General features: G+C 37.6%; 1 protein-coding gene across 3 annotated transcripts in view; it reads left to right on the plus strand.

The window, feature by feature from the left end:
• Positions 1-23,731, plus strand: part of LRRC49 (leucine rich repeat containing 49) — a 157,852-nt gene that overhangs the window by 75,413 nt on the left and 58,708 nt on the right. For all 3 annotated transcript variants that reach the window (XM_054595298.1, XM_054595395.1, XM_054595484.1), the window contains one exon: positions 9,947-10,094. In XM_054595298.1, the coding sequence (XP_054451273.1) occupies positions 9,947-10,094 (148 nt within the window). The remainder of the gene's footprint in view (positions 1-9,946; positions 10,095-23,731) is intronic.

Consider the following 23,731-nt stretch of genomic DNA (forward strand, 5'->3'; position numbering starts at 1 on the left):
ATATACACTCCATGGAAATGCTTTACATGTTCTTCTGAATGCTCTTAGCTGCACAATTTAAATAATCCAACCTACAGACAGCCAAATGTGCTCCAATAGTAGAATAAAATAAACGTAATGCTATTTTTATATAACAGAATACTACCCAGCAACAAGAATCATCAAACCGCAACTACATACAATATGGACAAATCTCAAGAAACAAAATGTGGAGCAAAAGAAGCCAGATTCAGATGATGGCATTATGACTTCATTTCCATAAAGTTCAAAAACAGGCAAAACTTATCTGTAGTGTTGGGATCAGGAGAGTGGTTACTTTGGAGAGGAGTAGTGGCTGTACGGGGACACAAGGTGGTAGCATTGGGATACAGCAATGTTTCGATTCTCAATCTGCTGCTGGTTACGTGGGTGTGCTGGGTTTGTGCAAACTTGAGCTGTGCACTTAATGATTTGCACACTTTTCTGTATAGGATACATTGATTAAAAGTTCAAATAAAACTGTAACACCATCAGTAGAAGGAAGTTCCTCCAAATAACAAAATTGTTTCATGATAGCATGTCCTTCCATTAACTGTAAAAGAGGAATTTGGTCTGTTGTCGTGTGTGGAGCCTGCTTGTACTGACACACTAGACCAACTCATTTCTTGAGATGGACCATGTTGTGAATATTTACACTATGGAAATTGTTGTTTTCCTAGAGAGCAGCTTACCCTCTACAATACTGAATTTAGATCTCTTTGCTTACAGGATATTTGACTTGCTTTATAGCCAGCGTGTTCATTGAACAATTAATAGAAAGTTGAAAGTAGCTACAATGAGCATGCTTTTTAGGGTTACCCTTATCACAGTTTGAGACTGCAAAGAATCCTTTTTTGTTTCTATGAAGGCAGATTATTTGCATTCACATATCAAATCAGGGAGAGAAAATATGTCATTAAGAACTTTCTGTGTGACTTCGGATTTGGTTTCAATGTCACAAGTTAGCATTCCAAGAACTGTACTACATCTTGAAATCTACCTTTAGTAATTAGAGTCCTGGCAAATCACCAGAGACTGAAGGTATCTTGCTTTTTTCTTTTTACTGCTAGAAAAAGATCACTGTAACCTACAGAAAGCTAACAGAATTATCATCTACATTTCTGAGACACTCCACTCTGGTGGTGTCTCCTGTCAGCCAGATGCATCCAGACATAATATAGGTATTTTCTTTACTGAATTGTTGTCAGTGACATTGTTGTAACAAAAAGTGCCTAAAGGGATGATTTAACATTTTCCTCTATTACATTTCTTTAACTCTCTATGTCTCTATATCTTCCTTTTCACTTTTTGTTTCTATTGGTATCTGCAGTCTTCTGTCTATCTCTGGTATCACTTGAGCTGCTCAAATATTAAGATCTTTTAAACATTGTGATGAGTGGGTTAAAATATTTTAATAGTTTCTTTTTAAGTACAAAACAACAGGCCCAGCCGTGGCCACTGTGGCTTAGTTGGTTGAAGCATCATCTCCTAGACCTAAAGGTAACAGGTTCAATCCCCAGTCAGGGCACATACCCGAGCTGCAGGTTAGGTCCCTGGTCGGGATGCGTATGAGAAGACAACCAATCATTGTTTCTGTCTCACATTGATGATGTTTCTCTCCTTCTCTCTTTCTAAAAGCAATGAAAAAATGTCCTCGGGTGAGGATAGATATTTAAATTTAAAAAGGACAACAGGCCCAAAGTGGAGTTACTAATGCTTCACATCACCAAACTGAGATTTAGTTACAGTTTTGGTTCTCCCAGAAATGAAATCTTAAATCTTTTATTAGGAATCACCTGATCAGAAGCACTAGTTAGGTAATCTGCCTGATAAACCCCTGCCATTCCCTAAAGGAAAGTAACTTTGCAATACCCAGCTCGCTTTTTTTGCCAAGAATAGCTAACGTTTTCCTGCTCACTTCTCACTATTAAAGTCATTCATTTTGTACAGCTCCATGGAGCCCTTATCTGCTACATTGGATGATGCCTGATTCAAATAGATTTTTTGTGCTAATAAACTTAAAATTTTTAATATACCTTAGTTTATCTTTTAACATTACCCAAAGGAAATTTGGAGATCTTTCTTATGCATATGAAAAGAATTAGTTTTTCAACCATATTTTTCCCTTGTGACAAAAAATATTAAGTGTCATTAAAATTTTATAAATTTTTTTAGTTTCTTTTTTAAGTATATTTTATTGATCATGCTATTACAGTTGTCCCATTTTTTCCCTCTCCTTTGTCCCCCTCCACCCTGCACTCCCCTCCTTGCAGCATTATCCACACATGAACATGGGACCACACAGTCCTCCTGCCGCTGCCTCACCCTCCCGGTCTGGCCCACAGCCTTGCCCGTGTCCTCTCTGCCTGGGCTCCCCATCTCTGCCCCTCCTACCAGTCTGGGTGAATGTTTCTTCTTTAACTCCTTGGTTGTTGGACTTTCATACAGTTCAATTTTCTGGCAGTTCTGGTTGTTTTTTGTTTTTACATTTGTTGTTGTCCTTCTTTTGGTTGTGCGAGGAAGCAAAGCATATCTACCTATGCCTCTGTCTTGGCTGGAAGTCCAAATTTTTTATATTCTAAGGACCCCCACTAACATCATGCACAAAAAAGAATTATAGTGACTAACATTAATTAAAAATGTATCAATATAGCCCTGGTAAGGTGGCTTAGTTGGTTGGAGCATCATCCCATACATCAAAAGGTCAGGGGTTTGATTTCCTGGTCAGGGTACGTACCTAGCACATACCTAGGTTTCAGTTCAATCCCCAGTCAGGGCATGTATGGGAGGCAACCAGTCGATGTTTTTCTCTTACATTGATGTTTCTTCTGTCTCTCCCTCCCCCTTTATCTCACTCTAAAGTTAATAAACATATCCTTGAATGAGGATTAAAAAAACAGTATAGATGATTACTCATTATGGTGCATGAAAAGGAGAGAAACAGGAGAGTGAAAGAAAATGTAAAAGGGAGGAAAACATTTAGAGAAAAAAATATGTGTTTTGCATGTTGTAATGTTAAAACTGATTATTGGCTGCTGTTAGCCTGTTCCTTTTTTCTTTTTTTAAATCCTCACCCAAGGATTTGTTTATTGATTTCAGGGAAAGAGGAAGTGGGGGATAAACATGGGTGTGAGAGAAACATTGATTAGTTGCCTCTTAGGCTCCCGGACCAGGGATGGAACCCGCAACTTAGGTATGTGCCCTGACTAGGAATCAAACCCACAACCTTTTGGTCTACCAGACGATGCTCCGACCAACTGACCAGTCTGGCCAAGACTGTTCCATTTTTTAATAAAGTTCCCCATCTTTTCACCAAAATACTTTAGTAGTCATTGATGATCATTGTCTGGATCCATTATTTCATTAGGGATTACAAAATGGTGGTATTCTATGATTCTTCAGGTTTTTAAAAATTGTAATTCTTCTATATAGAAAACCTTTTTTATCTTTTTAGTTACTCCAAAGAACAGTTTGTACAGGAAAGCTGGGATAAATGCTTGATTTCTTTTATCTCTACCCCTTGCCTCTAACTCTTTAATTTTAATTGATTTTTTTAATCTCTAGAATTTCTTTTTTTTTTTAAAGATTTTATGTATTTATTTTTAGACAGAGAGGAAAGGAGGGAGAAAGAGAGGGAGAGAAACATCAACGTGTGGTTGTCTCTCCTACTGGGATCTTAGCCTGCAACCTAGGCATGTGCCCTGACTGGGAATTGAACCAGTGACCCTTTGGTTCTCAGGCCTGCACTCAAGCCACTTGCACCAGCCAGGGCTAGAAGTTGTCTTTTAAAATACTGCTTTTTACTCATATTTTAAAAACCTGTTTTATTTCTTGAAATATGCTATAGTTTTTAAAATTATATTCTGTGTTTGATAATCCCGTTATATGAAGAAATTTGGCTATTCTCTGTCATCTCTTGTTTCTCCTAGCTGTCTGTCTGAGTGCTTTATTTCCTTTTGAACTGTGAGCTGTTTGTTGGGTTTTTCCCCCCCTTGGTGCCTTACCTTTGGGAATTCTTTGGGGGTTTTATGAAGGTAGGTTCCTCCATAGAGGAGCTCCACTTGTTTCTATCAGATGCCTATAGGCATAATCAGCTCTCCAAGAAAAAAATTAGTTCTCCTATGGGAATATTTTAGGTCATCCATTTTGTGTGGATTTAGGCCTCAAATTGTAGTTTATGATTATAAATAATCAAGGAAGAATTTTCTTCTCCTCCTACTTAACTCCCAATTTTGAAATAGGCAATATTTGAGGGGTAGTAAGAAAGTTTTAAACTAATTCATCTTATGTTGAGAGTCTAGCCCTTTGTGTTTTAGATTTATGGACAACTCTCCAATTTGAGTGGCCCCTGGGAGTTGTCTTTGGTCCCTTGGCCTTGTAGATCACTTAAGCCAAAGCTCAAGTTCATTAGTTTAGCAGATGCCCTCACAGCAAAAAGGTCAGTTTCAACATTCTGTTTACCTCTCTGACTTCCCACATTTACTTTTTTTTTTGGCCTGTGTGTTTCTCCTTTTTTAGCAGGTTATGAATGTGTTTAATTTTTAAACTATATTTTATCTAACATTTTTACTTGTTTTTAGCAAGGACTTCAGTTTACAAACTTAGCTCATTTTATCAAAAATACAAACACCATTATTTGCTCTTTTCTTTAACTCTTCTTGATTCTTTAATACTCTATATTATCTTATGTATCTTTGATTATTTTGTGTTTGTCAGTTGTGTATATTTCAGTCCTATTGAGCACACTGAATTTATTCTGTTTCATTTCATTTCAGTTAGTAACTATTCAGTAAAATTCTCACTGACCTGTATAAAATAAGTGAGTTTTTTATTAAGATTATTTCAGAGTACATGGTAGTTTTTTGATATGGAGTAAAACCCCATTTTCTAAAGTACCTAACTTACTTTTGGGGGAGAACTTTCCAAATGGAGAAATTTGGCTAATATTTGGGAATTGTTAGTTAAATATCTGTGTCATATACATACATATATGGGAATTTTATCTTTTCTCTGTACTTCATCAAGTAAGCATAAAATGGCCTAAAACCATTTTCTTTTCCTTTTGAGATGTGAGTTTGGTCAGGAGGGACAGATTGTCCCTCTATAGGTTCTTCAGCAGATAGGAAGCAGATGTGGCCTGGGGAGGAGCCTGCTAGGAGAAGAACAAATGTATGAGTAATCTGGAAAAAGATTAAAGTCAGATTATGAGTTAAATGTCAGCTGCTGGACCAGAGCTTTTCCATTCTTGGTATTCTGAAGAGACAAGCAACTGAATGTTCTTAGAAAAGAGAGAGAGAGAGACTGTTCTTAAAAGTAGTACTACTTCACTATAATTACTGCCCTATTTCCAGACTCTTTGTTTTTATTTTTAAATAATTTGATTTTGATTTTGTTTCATTAGGTAGGTTATAACCCTTCTTTTGGCCGTATCTATACTCTAAAAGCATTGTTTTGTTTGATTAGAGGATGTCTTTAAAATCATATGCATTTATTAGTGCGTTTCCAGGAATGTCTGGCATGTTTATTGGTCAGAGGCCTTGCAGGTGGAAATAAAATTTTGTGAGGAATCTTGTGGATCAGATACAGATTTATTTTTACTTTAATAAAACTATTCAAAACATAAAGACTTCTTTCAGGGTGTCAGTATTAACAGCTGATCTGGGAAGAGTTGCCAGGATAGTACCTGCTGAGGACTGCAATGATTTTCCCATTCCTGGTGCCTCTATTTGGTTGTGCTTGAATTATACAATAGAGGTACACCAGATGGGCATCAACAGATCTTCTAGCTCTTTGAAGTGCTTCATAATTCACTGGTCATAATGTTGTATTCTATGTCCAGAAATGTGCTTTATGTTGGAATTCAATATAAATAGCTTCAAAATAAAGCTATTTTTTAAATTTTTTCTTATCCCCACTGATTTGGTAATTATTAGACTAATTCCACTCTTCAAAGGAATACTTGAGACATAGGGTTGGGAACAGTTATAACCAATTTAAAATTATATTTAGCAATAAGAAACAAGTCATAGATTTTCTGTAGTCTAGCTTGTAAATAAATAGTAAATAACAATAAAATTGGAGTCTACTTACAATAAAATGAAATTTTCTAGCCTCAAATTCTTTCTTTATGGACATGTCATTTACACTTTAAAAATGTATCTACCTGATTAGGGACAGATATCACGTCATAATTATTCTTAAATAGCACAGTACCTTTTCAACAACAATTCTAAGAATAGTGTAAGAAAATTCATTTATTATTTTTTTAAATCAAGGGTAAGCCCTTTGGAGTCATTACAATAAGTCATTCTTTTATTTATTCACCAAGCTTTACTCAACAAGTTATTAAATGCTAGGTTCTAAGTTGAGGCACTAGTCACAGCACATTTCTAGCCCTCAAGAACCTTCTGTTTAATTCTGTTCAGATAGCCTGAGCCACTGAAGAAGAATGTTCTTCATCATAGGACATCTACTTGCTCTGTTGCCTGTGCTACTCACATTAGTTAATATCTTAAGGTTGAAATTAGTTATCCCATCCTGTGGTAGTTGGAGGCCGCCAGAGTAAAATAGGTGAAAAGATGACCTGTCAAATATTTATTTTTTATATGTTAAATTTCTTTGTAAATCCATTTATTTAAATATAATTTACATGTAGTAAAATGCATCCATTTTAAGTGGGAAGTTCAATGAACCTTGACAAAGTATACCCGGTAACCACCACCTCATTCTCCCAAGAGAGAAACCTGGTTGTTACTCTAGATTTCTCACTTCCTCATATTCAAATAACTAATAATTTCTGTCTGTGCTACACTCTGAAATCCCATAGAATGTACCCTTTCCTCTTTACTCTCATGGCTACTACCTTAGTTTTTCACCTCTATTACTGCAGTCTATTGACACTTTATTACTGTTTTGTGACTCATCTCTTTTTTTCCTTCATATTATCCACAATGTTACTAAGTCCTGATTATTTTAATCACAGTATCCTCACTTGCTTATAGACCTTTGAAGAGTCTTTGCAGTTCCCATGATGAATTATCAATTTCTAAGTAAGAAATTGATTGGTTCACAGTGGCAACTGACTTGATGACAATAATCATATATCGCTTAGCAGATAGGAAATATACACAGAGTAGCAGATTTGTGGAGGAAAGATAATGAGTTATTTCCCTTAACATTTGCCTTGTATTTTAGTTTTGAAATGATCACAATCATTTTTATTTGATTTAAGCTTTGTGCTAACAACTGTAGGGCAGGAGAGAAGCATCTTTTAAACATCTATCTCAAACACCAGAAACTGTTCTGAGATGTCTTATATTGATGGAAAAAAATAATTTTGTTAATGGTAGGTGAGAAAAACATTACAGTTTCAGGTGAATTTATATCTGAAGTGATTAAATTTAAATTCATGGACTGTCATTTTTATCTATATATTCCAGCCTTTCAAAAATATCTTCCTACAATTATTTAAGCATATCCCAGAAACCATGATATGCATATAAATCATGAGATTTATCTTTTAGATTGGGAACATAATCCCAATCTAAACATAATCCCTGAGGTAAAATAATTGATAGCAGAATATTTCTTTACTTTGAGTGGGAGGAAAACATACTAGAAATATTTAAATATAACAATAAAAAACTTAATTCTTGTTAAAGACCTTGCCTCAATCTTAGTTGTCAACATGTAGGGTTTTTTTGTTTGTTTGTTTATTTTTACTGGTTGGTAGGTAGGAAATTTGTTACACATAGATAGGAAATTCTAAATTTTGTTAACGCTGGAAGAAAGGATATTCAATATAGTGCCTGCATAAAGTACTTTTAGGCGTAAATGTTACATTACATTAGTTATTTGAATAGGCCTTGAATGCGGATTACTCTATTATAAGTGAGTTTTACCAACCTGCTCTGGGGTATTAATCAGAAAAGTACTTATTCCCTTCTTTAAAAAAAAAAAAAAGAGTGTCCCAATCAAAGTTTCAGCAAGTTACTTTGTAGATATCAACATATGGATGCTAAAGTTTAAATGGAAAAGCTAAGACCAGATTAGCAACACAAAGAATGAAGTTGGAGGACTCACACTAACCTATTTCAAGACTTAGCGTAAAGGTACAGTAATTAAGACAGTGTGGTATTGGTGAAAGAATAGACACATATATTGATGGAACAGAATAGAGGGCCCAGAAATAGACTCACACAGATATAGTCAAGTGATCTTTGACAAAAGAGCTAAAGCAATTTGGTAGAGAAAGAATAACCTTTTTGATACATGGTACCAGAACAATTGAATATTCACATAAAAATGAATCTAGACATACATCTTATACCTTTCACAAAATTAACTCAAAATCTATCATAGACCTAAATGTAAAACACAGAACCATAAAACTTCTAAAAGAAAATCTAGAAAACCTTGGATTTGGCAATGTGTTTATAGATTATAACACCAAAAGTGTTATCCAAGAAAGAGAGTGTTGGTAAACTGGCAATCATGAAAATTCATCACTTCTGCCCGGTGAAAGACACTATTTAAAAAATGAAAAGGCCCTGGTCAGCATGGCTCAGCTGGTTGGGCATTGTCCCTTAAAGCCAGACAGGGTCAGTTCAGTTCCCTCCCCATCAGGACACATGCCTGGGTTGTGGGCCTGGTCCCTGGTTGGGGCAAGGGAGAGGCAAATAATTGATGTTTCTCTCCCTATTTTTTCCCTCCCTTCCACTCTCTCTAAAAATAATTAAAATCATTTTAAAAAGAATAAAAGACAAGTCACAGACTGGGAGAAATATTTGGAAACATATCTGATAGACATATCCATTATATATACAAAATTCTTAAAATTCAAAAATAAAAATCAAAGAAACCCATTAAAAATTGGCACAGGATCTGAAAACACAAAGAAGATGCACAGGTGGAAATATGTAGATCTTTGTTTCTAATACCGTTCTCCAATAAAGGGAACATGGCTCCTTGGAGAGATGACTGGTGCTAGGCCTGGGGTAGGAAATACGAGTCTAGAGAATGTTGTATGCCAGAAAGTAAGGAAGCAGGAAAAAAAAAAATCCACATCCACATTAGTGGTGGAAGTATGTCAAAGGGACATGGAGCCGCCCGAAAAAGCTTCTAGTTCCAAAGCTGGAACAATTTAAGTAAAGTAGTATTGGATTATAACCCAAAGTATGAAATAAATATTCATGAATCCAAACTGATATAAATAAATAAGTGGCAGGAAAAAGACAAACGGCCTAGGAAGAAGGATTTCAAGTAATTTATGTAAACACTCTACCGTCAAGGAGGGGAAACCGAACTTCCACTCCCAAAGTCTGGGCTGCCCGTGATGACTTCCTTCCAAAGAATTCAGGGAAGGAAGAATAACTTTGCATTGCAGAAACCTGGAAAACACAGCCTCCGCCAGGTGATCAGGGTCACCGTCAATAGTGATGTTATGTTAGTTACTAGTATGCACCTCAACTGTAGGCTAATCACTGGAAAAACATTAGACAAATCCCAGCAGAGGGGCATCCTACCACACAACCCATTAGTGTGCCTCAACACTGTCCAGGTCGCCAATAACAAGGGAAGTCTGAGAAGCTGTCACAGCTAAAAGGAGCCCAAAGAGACGTGACACCTAAATGTAATGTGGTGTGCTAGATGAGATCCTGGAACAGAATCAGGACGGTAGGTAAAAGCTAAAGAAATCTGGATAAAATATGGACTTGAGTTAGTGAGAATGGATTGGTATTAGTTAATGAATTGTAAGAAATGTGCTATACTAATGTAAGATGTTAGTAATAGGGGGAACTGGGTGGAGAGTATGTGGGAACCGTACTATTGTATTAATTTTTCTCTAAATCTAAAACTGTTCTGTTGAACAAATCAAAGTACTACTTGAAGATCTCACAATAACCCAGTGTTTTCTGTCTCTCTGCAGTTTTGAGAGTGTTTGCTGCCTTGCCGACTCTACTTCTCTCTCAGACATCACTTTTGATGGCAATCCTATAGCTCAAGAGTCATGGTACAAACATACCATCCTTCAGAACATGCAACAGCTGCGCCAGCTGGATATGAAGAGAGTCACGGTGAGAACATTGGCAAGGTGCTCACTAGGCTACTTTCCTCAGTGTGGACTAGGAAACTGGGATGACTGTGCTCTGCTAGACAGTGAACTAGGGATGGTCATACATGTACTTATGGTATATTTCACAATTATAATTAGATTTTTTTTTACCACCCTTCCCCTATTCCCAGTGTCATTGAAGAGGGCTCTTTAAATTCCTAGCCTTCTATTTAAGTTAATCTTTATGCTTGTTTTTTATTTTTGCTTAATATCTAACATTTTAGGGTGTATTTCCTATTTCTTGCTTAATAATTTACATTGGAATGGGTGAGTAGGAATTGCATGGATAACGGCTAAGAACGCGGGTCCTGGAGCCAGACTGCTTAAGTCTGAATCCTGGCTTGGCTACTTTCTAAGTCATATGACCTTCAGCAATTTACTTAACCTTTCTCTCCCTCATTTTCTCAAGGTAAAATGGGGATCATAACTGTATTATGTCATAGGGTTGTTGCTGTTGAGGTGAAATGAAGTACAAAACTTTAGAACATGAGTCTGCCAATTTTGATGTGAATTCTGAGAGATCAGGTAGGTTTATTCAGTTGCCAGTTAACTCATGGCCTATATACCAGCTTCCCAATGTGTGCAGTTCACATGTCTACTTCAGCAATATCGTAAGCAGCTAAGGTGGCCAGCAGGTAGTTAGTGCTGATTAATTCATGGATACCAGGGGCCTGGCAGGGTTCCGCCCCTCTATGTTCCAGCACAGAGGCATGGTTCTTTGTCCTCTCCATTTGTTCAGCCCTACACTCTCAGCACTGTTTCATACTTTTACTCTATCTCCATGTCTTTCTTAAGTGAGCATGTTGGGTACTTCTCATTGCTTTTGCTGATAAGGTTGAGAGGAACAGGGTAAGAGGTGAAGCTAACCTAATTATATAAACTTGTACTTAATTATATACTATGTTTCTTATAGTGAATTTGTATGTCATACTTATCAATCCAACTAATGTTCTTAAGGGCAGAAGCTGTTCTTTTTCCTCTTCTGGTACCTAAAAGTGTTCTATATGTTTCTTTTCTTCTCACTCAATGGTGAGAATGTAGTAATTGTTCAGTAAAGACTTGGTTGAGTGAGATTTACCTACTTGTGTGCTTAAGTAAAGGAGAACAATACCGCATATAGTCATTGTCCTTGTACAGTCCATAGAGCAGGTTTGCCTGGTAAGGAAGTGAGAGCAAATCGCCTGGGAAGGGAGCGGGGTCCGCTGTCCTGCCAGACACAGAACAGCAGTCCTTCATGTCTGCTCCTCCGCTCTTTATTTCAGAAACTTAAAAACTCCTAAATGGAAACAATCTCAATGTTGTAGAAAAGTTGTACATACAGTACAAAGAAATTTTTTTCTTGAACCATTTGAGAGTGAGCTGCCAACTCGATTCCCTAACACCCCTGAACATTTTAGGGTGTATTTCCTATAAGCAAAAACATTCTTTTGTGTAAACACAATGTAACTAATGAAATCAGGAAATGCCTATTGAATGATTACCGCTGTTGAATTCTCAATTAAATTTTACCAATCACATCAACAATATTTTGTATAGCAAAATAACTCAGTTTGAAGTTTATGCATTTGTGGGGCCTAATAAAATAATACTTTTCCTCCTACCTTTTAGGTTCTGGCTGGGTTAATCACTAAGTTAAAAGAGTCAGATTAACAGGAGAAAATCAAAGTTTAATAAACATGCTTGGGGAATTCACATAGGTGTGGTAATTCCATGAAAATTCCAAAGACAGTGAGGCAACATTGTGTATATAAGACATTTTTGGACAAAGGAGAAATGGGGGAGATGGGGTATTAGGTTTCAGAAGTGAGAATGGGCAATTTACAGGGAGCTGAAAAAGAGCAGAACGCACTTGGCAGAAAAATCCTTGCTAGGTGACTCAAACAGTGGGCCCGGAGTGTCTGCCTGCCTGAAGCCCTCTTGTTTGCAGGTACTGAATTCAATTAGGCAGAGGGGGAACCCTAAGACGTCCTTCCTGAAGCAGGTTGCTCCGTCCTGAAGCTCTTGGTAGGAAAAGAGTGAGGATCAAATGTTCTTTCTGAGTCTTTTGTTTCTTAATAAACAGCTTAAAATTAATATTCAAAAGAGCAGCTTCTTGGTGGCAGGGTTGCGGGCCCTTTGCAGTGCATACAAATGCATTTTGTTGTCCTGTCTCTGTTGACACCATTTTTCAGGCACAGTCCCTCGGTTTTCTTTCACCTTCATGACTCTGGTGTTTAGGAAGATTGCAGGTCAGTTAATTTGTGGAATGACCTCAATCCAGGTTTTTTTGCTGTTTCCTCAAGATTAATTTTTAGCAACAGATGTTTGGTATAAATGTCACAGGAGAGATTTTGCATTCTTATTGCATCCGATGGTCAAGTGATGTGTAACTTATATTTATCCCTTTATTGATGTTGTTTACTTTAATTACCATGGCGTCTGCCAGGCTTCTCCATGTGAAGTTACGACTTTCCCTTTTTAATCCCATTCCTCATAAAAATTTCAATTTATTCATTTATTCATATTGGTGTTGTTGCCTGTGGAAATCGGTCTCTTCTATGGGATCACAAGAAAAAACATTCCAAGGACCACGTATGGGAGATTGTGGTGTGTGTGGCAAGGGGTGGAAACCTGCCCCTTGGTTTCCAATGTCCCGAATCCGTCTGTTCTGCCATGGGAAAAGCCTGACCGTGTCTTCAGCGAGGCTAAAACAAAGGCCAGTGTCCAGAGTCTCTGTTTCATATTAAAGCCTAGTTCTTTGGAGCCCACACGGTCTGCTCTGGGCCCACATGGCTGCTAGACCCACATGGTTATGTGTTCCCAGGTGAGAGAGAGAAGTCTATGTGCTGGTCACTGTGGACAGGTATGTGCTGGTCACTGCGTGAGAGGGCGAGCGAGCTTCTTTGTTCCCATGGGGTTATAACCAGGAACTTTTTCAGAATAACCAGTCAACTTCCCAAGCTTTTGCGGGCTTATTATGGGTCCACATGCCCTCCTTAGACTGAGAGGCTTCTATGGTCAAGTACCTCCCCTTGCACCCTCCCCAGCAACCTGGTGCTGTAGGGCAGCCCGTGCTCCTGGGGAGATTTCCTGTGCTTCTAGGATTACGTCTCCTCAGTGGGAGTCCCATGGCGTGTGTAAACGAGTCTGTAAATGCCACAGCTTCCTGGCTAAGCAGGCAGCCTCATGCTCCCGTTTATTAAACTCAATCTCTAATTTCCCTTGTGCTCTGTCTTCTTAATATCTAGTTAACTACTTACAGTTAACAGTATGGACCATTGTATTTAGTTTCAGTTTTTGTTTGTAATTTCTTAATAACTTTAGTGTGAAACAATATACCTTTTTAAAGATTTCCTGTAAACAGATTGGCAAAAATGTTTTATTGGAACACAGTCTTTTTTGTCCATTTATGTATCATCTATGTCTGCTTTGATACCACAGTAGTAGAACTGAGTAGTTGCTCAAGAAGCTCTATGGCCTACAAGCATGAAATATTTTCCATCTTGCTAGTAAAGTTTGCTGACTGACACCTGTTCTGTAAGATTTCTTTCTGTTTAAAAGGGATAATTAAATATGTAATTTACCATGTAAACATTCCAGCTGGGGTAGATTACACAAATATTTAATGAACTTCTGTGAACTGGGACTGTGATTCCCAAACTGTGTGCCAAAGATGCTGTGGTGAACTCACAGGGGCGCTGTGGAACATTTTTTATTTTTAAGGGAAATGCAGTAATATATGGTATCTGTGAGATACTGAAAAACTTCTAGCTCCAGGTAGTTTACCATTTCAACATTAGATCACACTATGTTTCTCTCTCTGGCATCATATCTTTGCAAAGCTGAGTTTTCAGTGGTTATTGTGATAAAAACAAATACCATGCTAAATCAGTATGGCACAGGAAACGATGACAGCAGTGTCCAGTTGTTACAGATGGCAGCTAGTTAGATATTAACAAAAGATACGGGAGCCAGACATCTAATTAAACTGGATTAACTAAGAAGTTACAGCTTCATGTATACCCCTGGGGGAAGCCACATCCTCCGTCAAAGAGACTTAATCCGGAGCAAGCTGGAAAGATCAGCTCTCCGTTCTCCCCAGTTCATTCTGTTCTCATGTACTAATGGGGGTGGGGAGAATGAGCAAGGGAAAAATTCCTCTGCTGAGGCATGTGCAGTAGAAGCCAGATGGCGACCATAAAGGGAGGAGTCTAGCCTGGGATAACCTGGGGAAAAGGCTGGATAGGATAAGGTCATGGAGCCCAGAAGATCCAGGAAAGGGATTGGATAGGAGGAGGGCCCAGCACAAGCTTACAAAGGATTAGGAAGATTGGTTAGTTTGAAAGAGAGCTTGCTCTCTCCCAAGCCCAAGAAATATAATTGAACGTCAGAAAAGGCCCCAGGCACGTTCTCTTTTGGTAGCAGCCACATGGGCCTGGATGATGCAGCTATGGGTGAAGAGGGCTGTACGGGAACATAGACTGTGCTGGACTGTGAGAGCCTTGGATGATAGGCTAATGCCATGGCAGCTTTGGGTCCTGGCCCTCCTCCTGGGCTTGGTGTGGCCCCAGAGGCTGGACTTGTGCAGCAAGACAGAGCTGAGCCACGTAGTCGTGGATGAGGCAGTGCAGCAGCCTCTCCAGGGGCAGAGGCCCTATGCGCCCTTTCATTAAATGTTGCCATTATTGCTCAAATTCTCCTATGCGTGAGCCCCTGATATTCTTGTCTCATGACTTCACAATAACCTATTTCCGGACCAGTCTAGCAGTCCACATGCAACAACACAATCGAATCACAATGTTTGAGAGGTTGCCTAATGCCCTACAGGTACATGTATTCTACTGGTGAGTAATTGTGGTTATTTAAAAGTGGTATATTTTTTCTTTCAATTTATATGTATTATTTTTTCAAATGGCTACTGAGTTGCTAGAACATGATTTATTAAGTCATTTCTTAGCTGCAGTAAACAGAGCTGTAGCACATTTCTTTTGACCTAGAGGTACTGTGAAAAAATTCCTGAGACATCCTTAGTCACTTTGAACTGAAAAATTTCTATTCTAGGGTCTGTATTAGATACTAGAGATGATCAAAATTTTCATTACAGTCTAGTGCAGGGTCAGTCGTGCAGCCAGATTGTAATCCAAAATGGCTAGTTAGATAAGATAGATTAATTGATGGATATGTGTGTGTATACACACACACATAGCACAATCATATCAAAAAGCAAAGCACGCCTATGTCTACTGGAGAAACAGGCAAATTTCCAAAGGAGAAAATACTTGACTTGAGACTTGAAAAATGGCAAAGAAGGAGGATGTACCTCTGAAGAATGTTCCAGGGAGAGAGAAGGCGTGCAAAATGCAGAGGGGTGCCGAGAGAACATAGCAACCGAAAGCGGTTCGACATGGTGGAGCAGCAGGTGGACGTGGGGGAGGCTAGCAGGAGAAAAGCGTGCCTGGCGGGCAAGGAGTAGTCCACGACAGGCATTGTATGTCATCATAAAGAGGTTAGATTTTTGTCGTGAACATAGTAAGAAGCCCTTGAAGAATTTAAGATAGTTTAATTGGAATTCCCTATGAGAAAGATTGTCTATCTGTGTAGAAGCCCAGAGGATGAATGGGGGAGGACAGGATGGGGATGCGATGAGAGACAGGGAGATGAGTCAGGTCAGGGTAAGAGCTTCTGGGGCCCGAGCCAAAGGAATGGCAAGGGATAATACGGCGCTGAGAGATAATATGACTTGCTGGCTTCAATGCCTGTTTAGCTTTTATTATCTCTGTTAAGAAGATTGGCTTTTAGTCTGTAAAGTATAGAGGTAAAAGTGAAGGCTAAGATAGGTGAATCAATGAGTTTTTAATTCAGGACCCTCCTAGAGCAGAGGCTGGCAAACGTTATCTGTAATAGGGCCTGATTGTAAATATTTTAGGCTTTGGGGGCTCTACAGGCTCCGTTGAAAACTACTCAGCGCTTGTCACTGTAGTGTGAAAGCAGGCATGTACAATTCTTAAATGAATGAGCATGGCTGTCTTCCAATAAAACTTTATTTACAAAAGCAGGTGGCAGACTGGATTTGGCCTGTGGGCTGGAGTTTGCCAATTCTTGATCTGGAGCTCTGAATAAACATAGTGAATGAATTGCTAAACCACTGAAAGCTATTTCTGAGAAGTTGCGTTGAATAATAGAGTAGCTGAAAGGTAAGCTGATCTAATCTGTCTATCACAGAAGGAAAGAATATAAATTGTGATTGAACTCGATACTGCTTTTGAAAGAAAACTAAATTGGATCATTAAAAGATGGATTGTATTTAAGGAATTGATCACTAGGAGGCAGCATGAGTTCACTAAAAACAGTTTGTATCACTTATTTTTCATTTTAGATGTTATAAATAGCCCCTCTCAGAAGAGTTCTATAGATAGTGTTTTGGTACTTAAGCAAAGTATTTGACAAAGTCTTTTATGAGATTGCTTCCAGTAAATTGGGTGACAACATGATTAAGTGGCTGTGTGGTTCAGATATGCCTTCAGAACCTGAAGTAACTGCTCAATGCCAGCCTGTAGAGACGTCTGTGCTGGCAAGCCATGGGGCTTTTCCTCAGGCCCATTCTGTTCAACATTTTTGTTCAATGACTACCTGATAACATTTATTTTATCCTGATAAAGTATGTGAATGACAGAAACCAGAGAATAGAGATCCTGATATATTGGTTGATCAAATCGGAATCTAAAAGTAGCTCAGTAATATAGAAAGGATTAGCAAACTAGAGCCTGTGGGCCTAATCCACGCTGCAGCTTGTGTTTGTATGGCTTTCAAGTGAAGAATGGTTTTTATATTTTAAAGCATTGTTTAAAAAAAAAAGGAAAGGAAACAAAAACAGAATATGCAATGGAAATCTTATGTGGTTCACAAAACCTCAAATATTCATTATCTGGCCCTTATAGAAAAAGTTTGCTAACATCTAGACTAGAAAAATAAGTAGATTTTAGCAAGATTAAAAAAATAAATTGAACATTTTGAACATGATTCCACAACATCAAACAAAACAATTCTTAGCACAAATGCAGAGAGATAAGGAAAAAAACTAGCATTGGAATTGATACCTTCAAATTGAGTTGTGAGATGCGATTGTTAGAAGTTATCATGGTTTAAGAAAACATTCATTTATAGAAACAGGAACCGAAAAAAAATGGAGACAACAGTCTTTAATGATCAGACAAACTGGAGTTTTCCAGAAAAATGGGCACAATTCGTTGACAAAGGAAGAAACATAAGGAAGGTATTGCAGGTTTTCAAATATTTTCATTACTGTCCAACAAGAGAAAAGACACAATTTGAAAGGCTAGAACAAGGACTATTATATAGAAAATTCTGGGAGGCAGAATTTTCTCCTTTTTATTTCCAAGGCAGTATTTTGTGAACGCAGGCAGTGTGTCCAGAATTCTGAAACAGACCCAGTGTCTAAAGTTTTCACCTGGAACCCACATTTAGTTGGCTTAATATGACCTTGTTTATAATTTGCTCTCCAAAGAAGTGGAATAGCCTATCTGAGGCAGAGTGAGTTTCTTTCTCATTTCTGATGACGTTGTCACTACTACTAATACTTACCAATGTGCTCTGGTTCTTGTTCTCTTTTTGACATGTGGAAGGAGGTTATATCCTTTCCTCTTGCAGTTAGGTGTGTTCATGCAACTTGCTTTGGCCAATGAAATGTGAGCAGAAGTAATCTATATAATTTCCAGGCAGAAGCATGTAAAAGTCAATGTGTGATTTTCCATGCCTTTCTTCCATGATCATTGTGGAAGCATATGGTAGGTTGAAGAATGCCATCAGATTCCAGAGCACCCAGGAATACTTAGCTACAATATGCAGTACAGTGGTAGTGCTCTCTGCACGATCAAGAAATAAACTTTTCTTACTCTAAGCTCGTGTAAGTTGTGAAGTTGTTACAACAGCATAACCGAGCCCGTTCTGGCTTCTCCCCCTTGGTAGTTAACAGCTAATTTCCCTGGGCCAGCAGCAGTCAGGTGACAAGGCCACCAGCGTTCATGCGCCCCACCGTAGTTCTGTGACCCCCGAAAGATCGGTTTTCTCTTGTAAGACAAGGTTGTTTGAATGAAAAATATGGACCATCTTCTCTAGACGAAAACTGTGATTTTAAAGTCCGCTTTAATACTTGATATAGTCAAAGAAAACAATGTCTTTTCTATCTGTTCTATTATTTTTAACTTTATGGTTAAAAGCCCACAATACCATTTACTTTTTTAATTCCACATAAATTGCTGCCTATATTAGGATCATTTTGTTTAGTTTGAAATAAAACTTTCTCATATAATGTATGCATTGTTTTAAGGCCTTAATAATCTGCTAACAGATAATCCAGGTTATCAAACACCTATTAAATCACTGCACTTCTTAATTAATTTGAAATCATTCCTGTAATAGGTCTTCATGACAACTGAAATATGGAAAAACGTTGATTTCTTTTTTTTCTGGTCCCAGCTAGATCCCTTTCATTTGCTATATAAAGGATATGGCTTTTATCCCAGAAATTGAACTATTAACATGAAGATGCCAGAATTTCTGGTTTTTACTCTTACCAACAGATTTATAGCTTATCTTTAAAATTAGAGGTATATTTTTGTTTCTAAGTTTAGTTACTCTATAATTATTTGGGCTGAAATACAGTCATCAGATATATAAATTCCTTAAAACACTCAATATTTGAATTGATGTGGCATATATCCAGTTTTCCTAGGTTTGGCTTTCCTTTTAAAGTCCTACTGCCTTTAATAGAAGCTCAAATTCTTTTAGAAAATCTGATGGAATCACCTCTTAAGTATGTGTAGTACGTGATCCATACAGTTTCCAGTACTGTTTGAAATTGGCTCTTTAAATAACCAATCTGTTTCTAGTTCACATTTTATAGATGAGTCAACAATTGAACATCAGTATAATTTGCTTTTTAAAAGTTTGTTCTGAAATGGATTGTACTTAATAGGTACCAAATCAGTATTTACTAACAAAGAATTTAACTATTAATCCAGCTATTTTGTGGAGCTAGGAATAAAGGTTCTGAATTTTTTATTTAGTTTATTTTTCCTCATTAACTATTCAGCTTTACATTAAGAATAACTAATTCCATATTGTAAAAAAACACTCTGAATTCACCAAAAATCACATTACATTTCTGTTCCCTTTTCAAAAACTAAATCATGTGGCATATTACTACTGAATTTTAACCTCAACTTCTTCATCTCTCTAAAATCAGTAAAATACATTTAAATATACTTTTATTATAAAAGGCAACAAATTCCATTACTTGCAAGATGTGGTTTCTGGTCCTGATTCTAGTTTTGTCACTAGCCATGTGACCTTGTAAAAATTGCTAAACTTCTCAGAGCATCCATTTCCCTGTTCCTAAAATTGGAGTCTTCCAGTGGATGCACTTCTACTTCCCTTTTTTTCCCTCTGTAAAGTTTCTCTTTGTGCATGTTCAATATACTTCTTTAGTCTAGGTCTTTCGTTGTCTTCAGAAGCAGTTATAGTGGCTCATCCTCTAATCACAGTTTCAATGCCTCTATAACTTCTTTAATGCTAATATAACAGATAATAACAGAGGTACTGGTCAGCATAGGACAGATTATGCTGCAGTAATGACTTCTCTAACCTCAGTGGATTGAAAAGTAACAAAGTTTATTTCATGTTCATACTGTCTGCCCATAGAATGTAGACTGGGAACTTTGCTGTGTGTTGTCCTTATTCCAGGACCAAGGCCTCCAAGTACCCACCCTCAGGAGCTTTGCAGAGTCTGCAGCGGAGGTGAGAGAGAATAGCTGTCATACGTTGTCTTTGAAAGCTTCCACCTAGAAATAAACACGTCACTTTTGTTCCTATGGCATTGGCCAAAGGAAGTCAATGACCACAGGAAGCCAATGACGACACCTATCATTGAGAGGACAGGAAGTACCATCTAACTTCAACTGGCCTGGATGTGAAGAGACAGCTCTGACGACTATTTGTCATGTCTTAAATTAAATGATGACCTCTGGTAGGAGTATTAGTACTACATTTATGGAGGGAAATTTGCAAACATATCAAAAGCCCTAGATATATGTCTTATCATTTTATTTAGCAGTTCCAATTTTAGGTAATTAATGAACAAATATATAAAGATGTATACTCAATAATTCATCCCTTAAATAAGTATATACTTAATGAATTATCACTGTGTGTTTAGAGTTGACATGGTCTATGCCTTTATGGAACATTTTAGGATAAGAGAGGGGAGAAGTAGTGCCAGAGATAATTCAAATGAAACATGTTAAGTGTTGTGAAAGGGAAGTATAGGGTGGTAAGAAAGCATACAGGAAAATTTCTGCTGACCTACTTTTTAGTCATCTGAGTCTCTCATCAGTGGTGTAAAATCTACTCTGCATCCCACCTCTACTGAATTTTTAATTTGTTTTTGTAGTATTTTATTTCTAAAGGAGTTCTCCTTCAAATGTGTTAAATTATTTTTTATAGTTTCCTATCTCTGAATATATTTTCAAGTTTGTCTTCAACGGTGAAATTATTTTCTCAAGTTGTGACATAATTTTGAATGCCTACAAATCTTTTGGTAATAAAAATGAAAAGTTACATGTTTATAATTTACTCTGCTAAAATTTGACAGTCTTCAGAGGGAAAGCATGATCAAGATTGTGTAACAGACTGCAGCTTTTAAAAATGTGTTTATGATGAATATTGTAATATTATTAAATTTATTTATCCTCATTACCTCTTTTCACCCTTACATAAGAATAACTATATTCCCTAGAGAAATGATAATATTTGAGTTAGGGTGTTGGGATTATGACTGATTTTTAAAAATTTTCTAAACTATCAGCCTTGGCTGGTCTGTCTCAGTGGATTGAGTGGCCCCCTGCAAACCAAAGGGTTGCTGGTTCGATTCCCAGTCAGAGCACATGCCTGGGTTGCGGGCCAGGTCCCCAGTAGGGGGTGTGCGAGGGGCAATCACACATTGATGTTTCTCTCCATCTTCTCCTCCCTCCCATCCCCGCTGTCTAAAAATAAATAAGTAAAATCTTAAAAAAATTTTTTTTTCTAAACTGTATATAAAGTTATTTCACAGTTTTTAGAATTTTAGAAATTAGACTGGCCAAATTAATTTAAAAACAAAATAATGATATTAGTGGAGGATAATTCATTAATATTGAGGGAGAGTTTTTAAAAGGCTTTCACTCTTGTTTTATCATTTTATTTTTATTTCTTTAACATTTTATGAAAGAATTTTTAGATATTTCTATATAAAGTATGTACAGTTATCTGAGGCTCAACCAGACTTACCTATATTATAGTTGTTTTCTTTTATAGTTTCATTTTCTTTTTTTTTAATTAATTAATTAATTTTTTCAAATACATTTGTCTCTGCCTTCTCCCCACCACTTTCCCTTGGCCCCTCCCCTTCTCCCTCCCTCAATCCTTCCCCACTTTTGCTTTCTTCATGAGTCCTTGCTGTATGTTCCTTGACTTTCCCCTTCCCTTCCTTTTCCCCCACCAACCCCTCCCTCCTTCCCTCATGTCTCTGTTCGTTTCTTTTCCTTTTAGTGCTGCTGGTCTTATTTTCCTTATATCTTTGTTTTGTTGGTTAGGTTCCGCTTATAGGTGAGATCATATGGTATTTGTCTTTCGCCCCCTGGCTTATTTCACTTAGTATAATGCTCTCTAGTTCCATCCATGCTATCGCGAAGTTTAGTAGTTCTTTTTTTCTTTCTGCTGCGTAGTATTCCATTGTGTATATGTACCATTATTTTTTGATCCAATAATCTACTGATGGGCATTTAGGTTGCTTTCAACACTTTGCTATTGTAAATGGTGCTGCTATGAACATTGGGGTGCATAGGTTCTTTTGAATTGGTATTTTGGGATTCTTAGGGTATAGTCCCAGCAGGGGAATCACTGGATCAAAAGGCAGTTCCGTTTTCAGCTTTTTGAGGAAATTCCACACTGCTTTCCACAATGGCTGCACCAGTCTGCATTCCCACCAACAGTGCAGTAGGGTTCCCTTTTCTCCACAGCCTCGCCAGCACCTGTTGTTTGTGGATCTGTTTATGATGGCCATTCTGACCGGTGTGAAGTGGTATCTCATGGTGGTTTTGATCTGCATTTCTCTGATAGCTAGTGATGCCGAGCATCCTTTCAAATGTCTCTGGGCCCTCTGTATCTCTTCCTTGGAAAAGCGTCTGCTCAGGTCCTTTGCCCATTTTTTGATTGGATCATTTATCTTCTTGCAGTGGAGTCGAGTGAGTTCTTTATCTTAGAGATCAAACCTCTATCTGATGTATCATTAGCAAATGTATTTTCCCATAGGGTTGGCTCCCTTTTCATTTTGCTGATGTTTTCTTTAGCCGTGCAGAAGCTTCTTGTTTTGATGAGGTCCCACTTATTTATTCTTTCCTTTATGTCCCTTGCTTTAGGAGACATATCAGTGAAAAAATGGCTGTGTGGGATATCTGAGAGTGTCCTGCCAATGTTCTCCTCTAGGACTTTGATGGTGTTGCGACTTCTATTTAAGTCTTTTATCCATCTTGAGTTTATTTTTGTGTATGGTGTCAGCTGATGATCCAATTTCAATTTTTTGCACGTAGCCGTCCAGCTCTCCCAACAGCATTTGTTGAAGAGGCTGTTATTACTCCATTTTATGCTTCTGCCCCCTTTGTCGAATATTAGTTGCCCATATAGACTTGGGCTTATTTCTGGGCTTTCTATTCTGTTCCTCTGGTCTATGGGTTTGTTCTTGTGCCACTACCAGATTGTTTGGAGTATAGTGGCTTTGTAGTATAGTTTGATGTCTGGTATTGTGATCTCTCCTACTTTGTTTTTCTTTCTCAAAATTGCTGCGGGTATTCAGGGTCATTTATGTTTGCATGTAAATTTTTGAAATGTCTGTTCTATTTCTGTGAAATACGCCATTGGTATCTTAATAGGGGTTGCGTTGAATCTATACATTGCTTTGGGTAGTATGGACATTTTGATATTAATTCTTCCAATCCATGAACATGTTATATGCTTCCATTTATTTGTGTCTTCCTTAATTTCTTTCTTCAATGTTGTATAGTTTTCTGCGTACAGGTCTTTTATCTCCTTGGTTAAATTTACTCCTAGGTACTTTATTTTTCTTGTTGCTATATCGAATGGTATTTTTTCCGCTGATTTCTTCTTCTATTTCATTGCTGATGTACAAAAATGCCTTTGATTTCTGAATATTGACTTTGTATCCTGCTGTTTTGCCAAATTTACTTATTAGGTTGAGTAGTTTTTTGGTGGAGTCTACAGGGTTTTCTACGTACACTATGATGTCATCTGCAAACAATGATAGTGTTACTCCCTCCTTTCCTATTTGGATGCCTTTTATTTCTTTTTCTTGTCTGACCGCTATGGCTAGGACTTCCAATACTATGTTGAAAAGAAGCGGTGAAAGCGGACATCCTTGTCGTGTTCCCGATCTTAGTGGGAAAGCTTTTATTTTTTGCCCATTGAGTATGATGTTGGGTGTAGGTTTTTCATATATGGCCTTTATTATATTGAGGAATGCCCCATTTATTCCCAAGTTGTTGAGTGTTT

The sequence above is a fragment of the Pteronotus mesoamericanus genome, unplaced genomic scaffold, assembly GCF_021234165.1.
Source record: "Pteronotus mesoamericanus isolate MK-2021 breed Mesoamerican mustached bat unplaced genomic scaffold, CSHL_Meso_final contig_100, whole genome shotgun sequence".
NCBI lineage: Eukaryota > Metazoa > Chordata > Mammalia > Chiroptera > Mormoopidae > Pteronotus > Pteronotus mesoamericanus.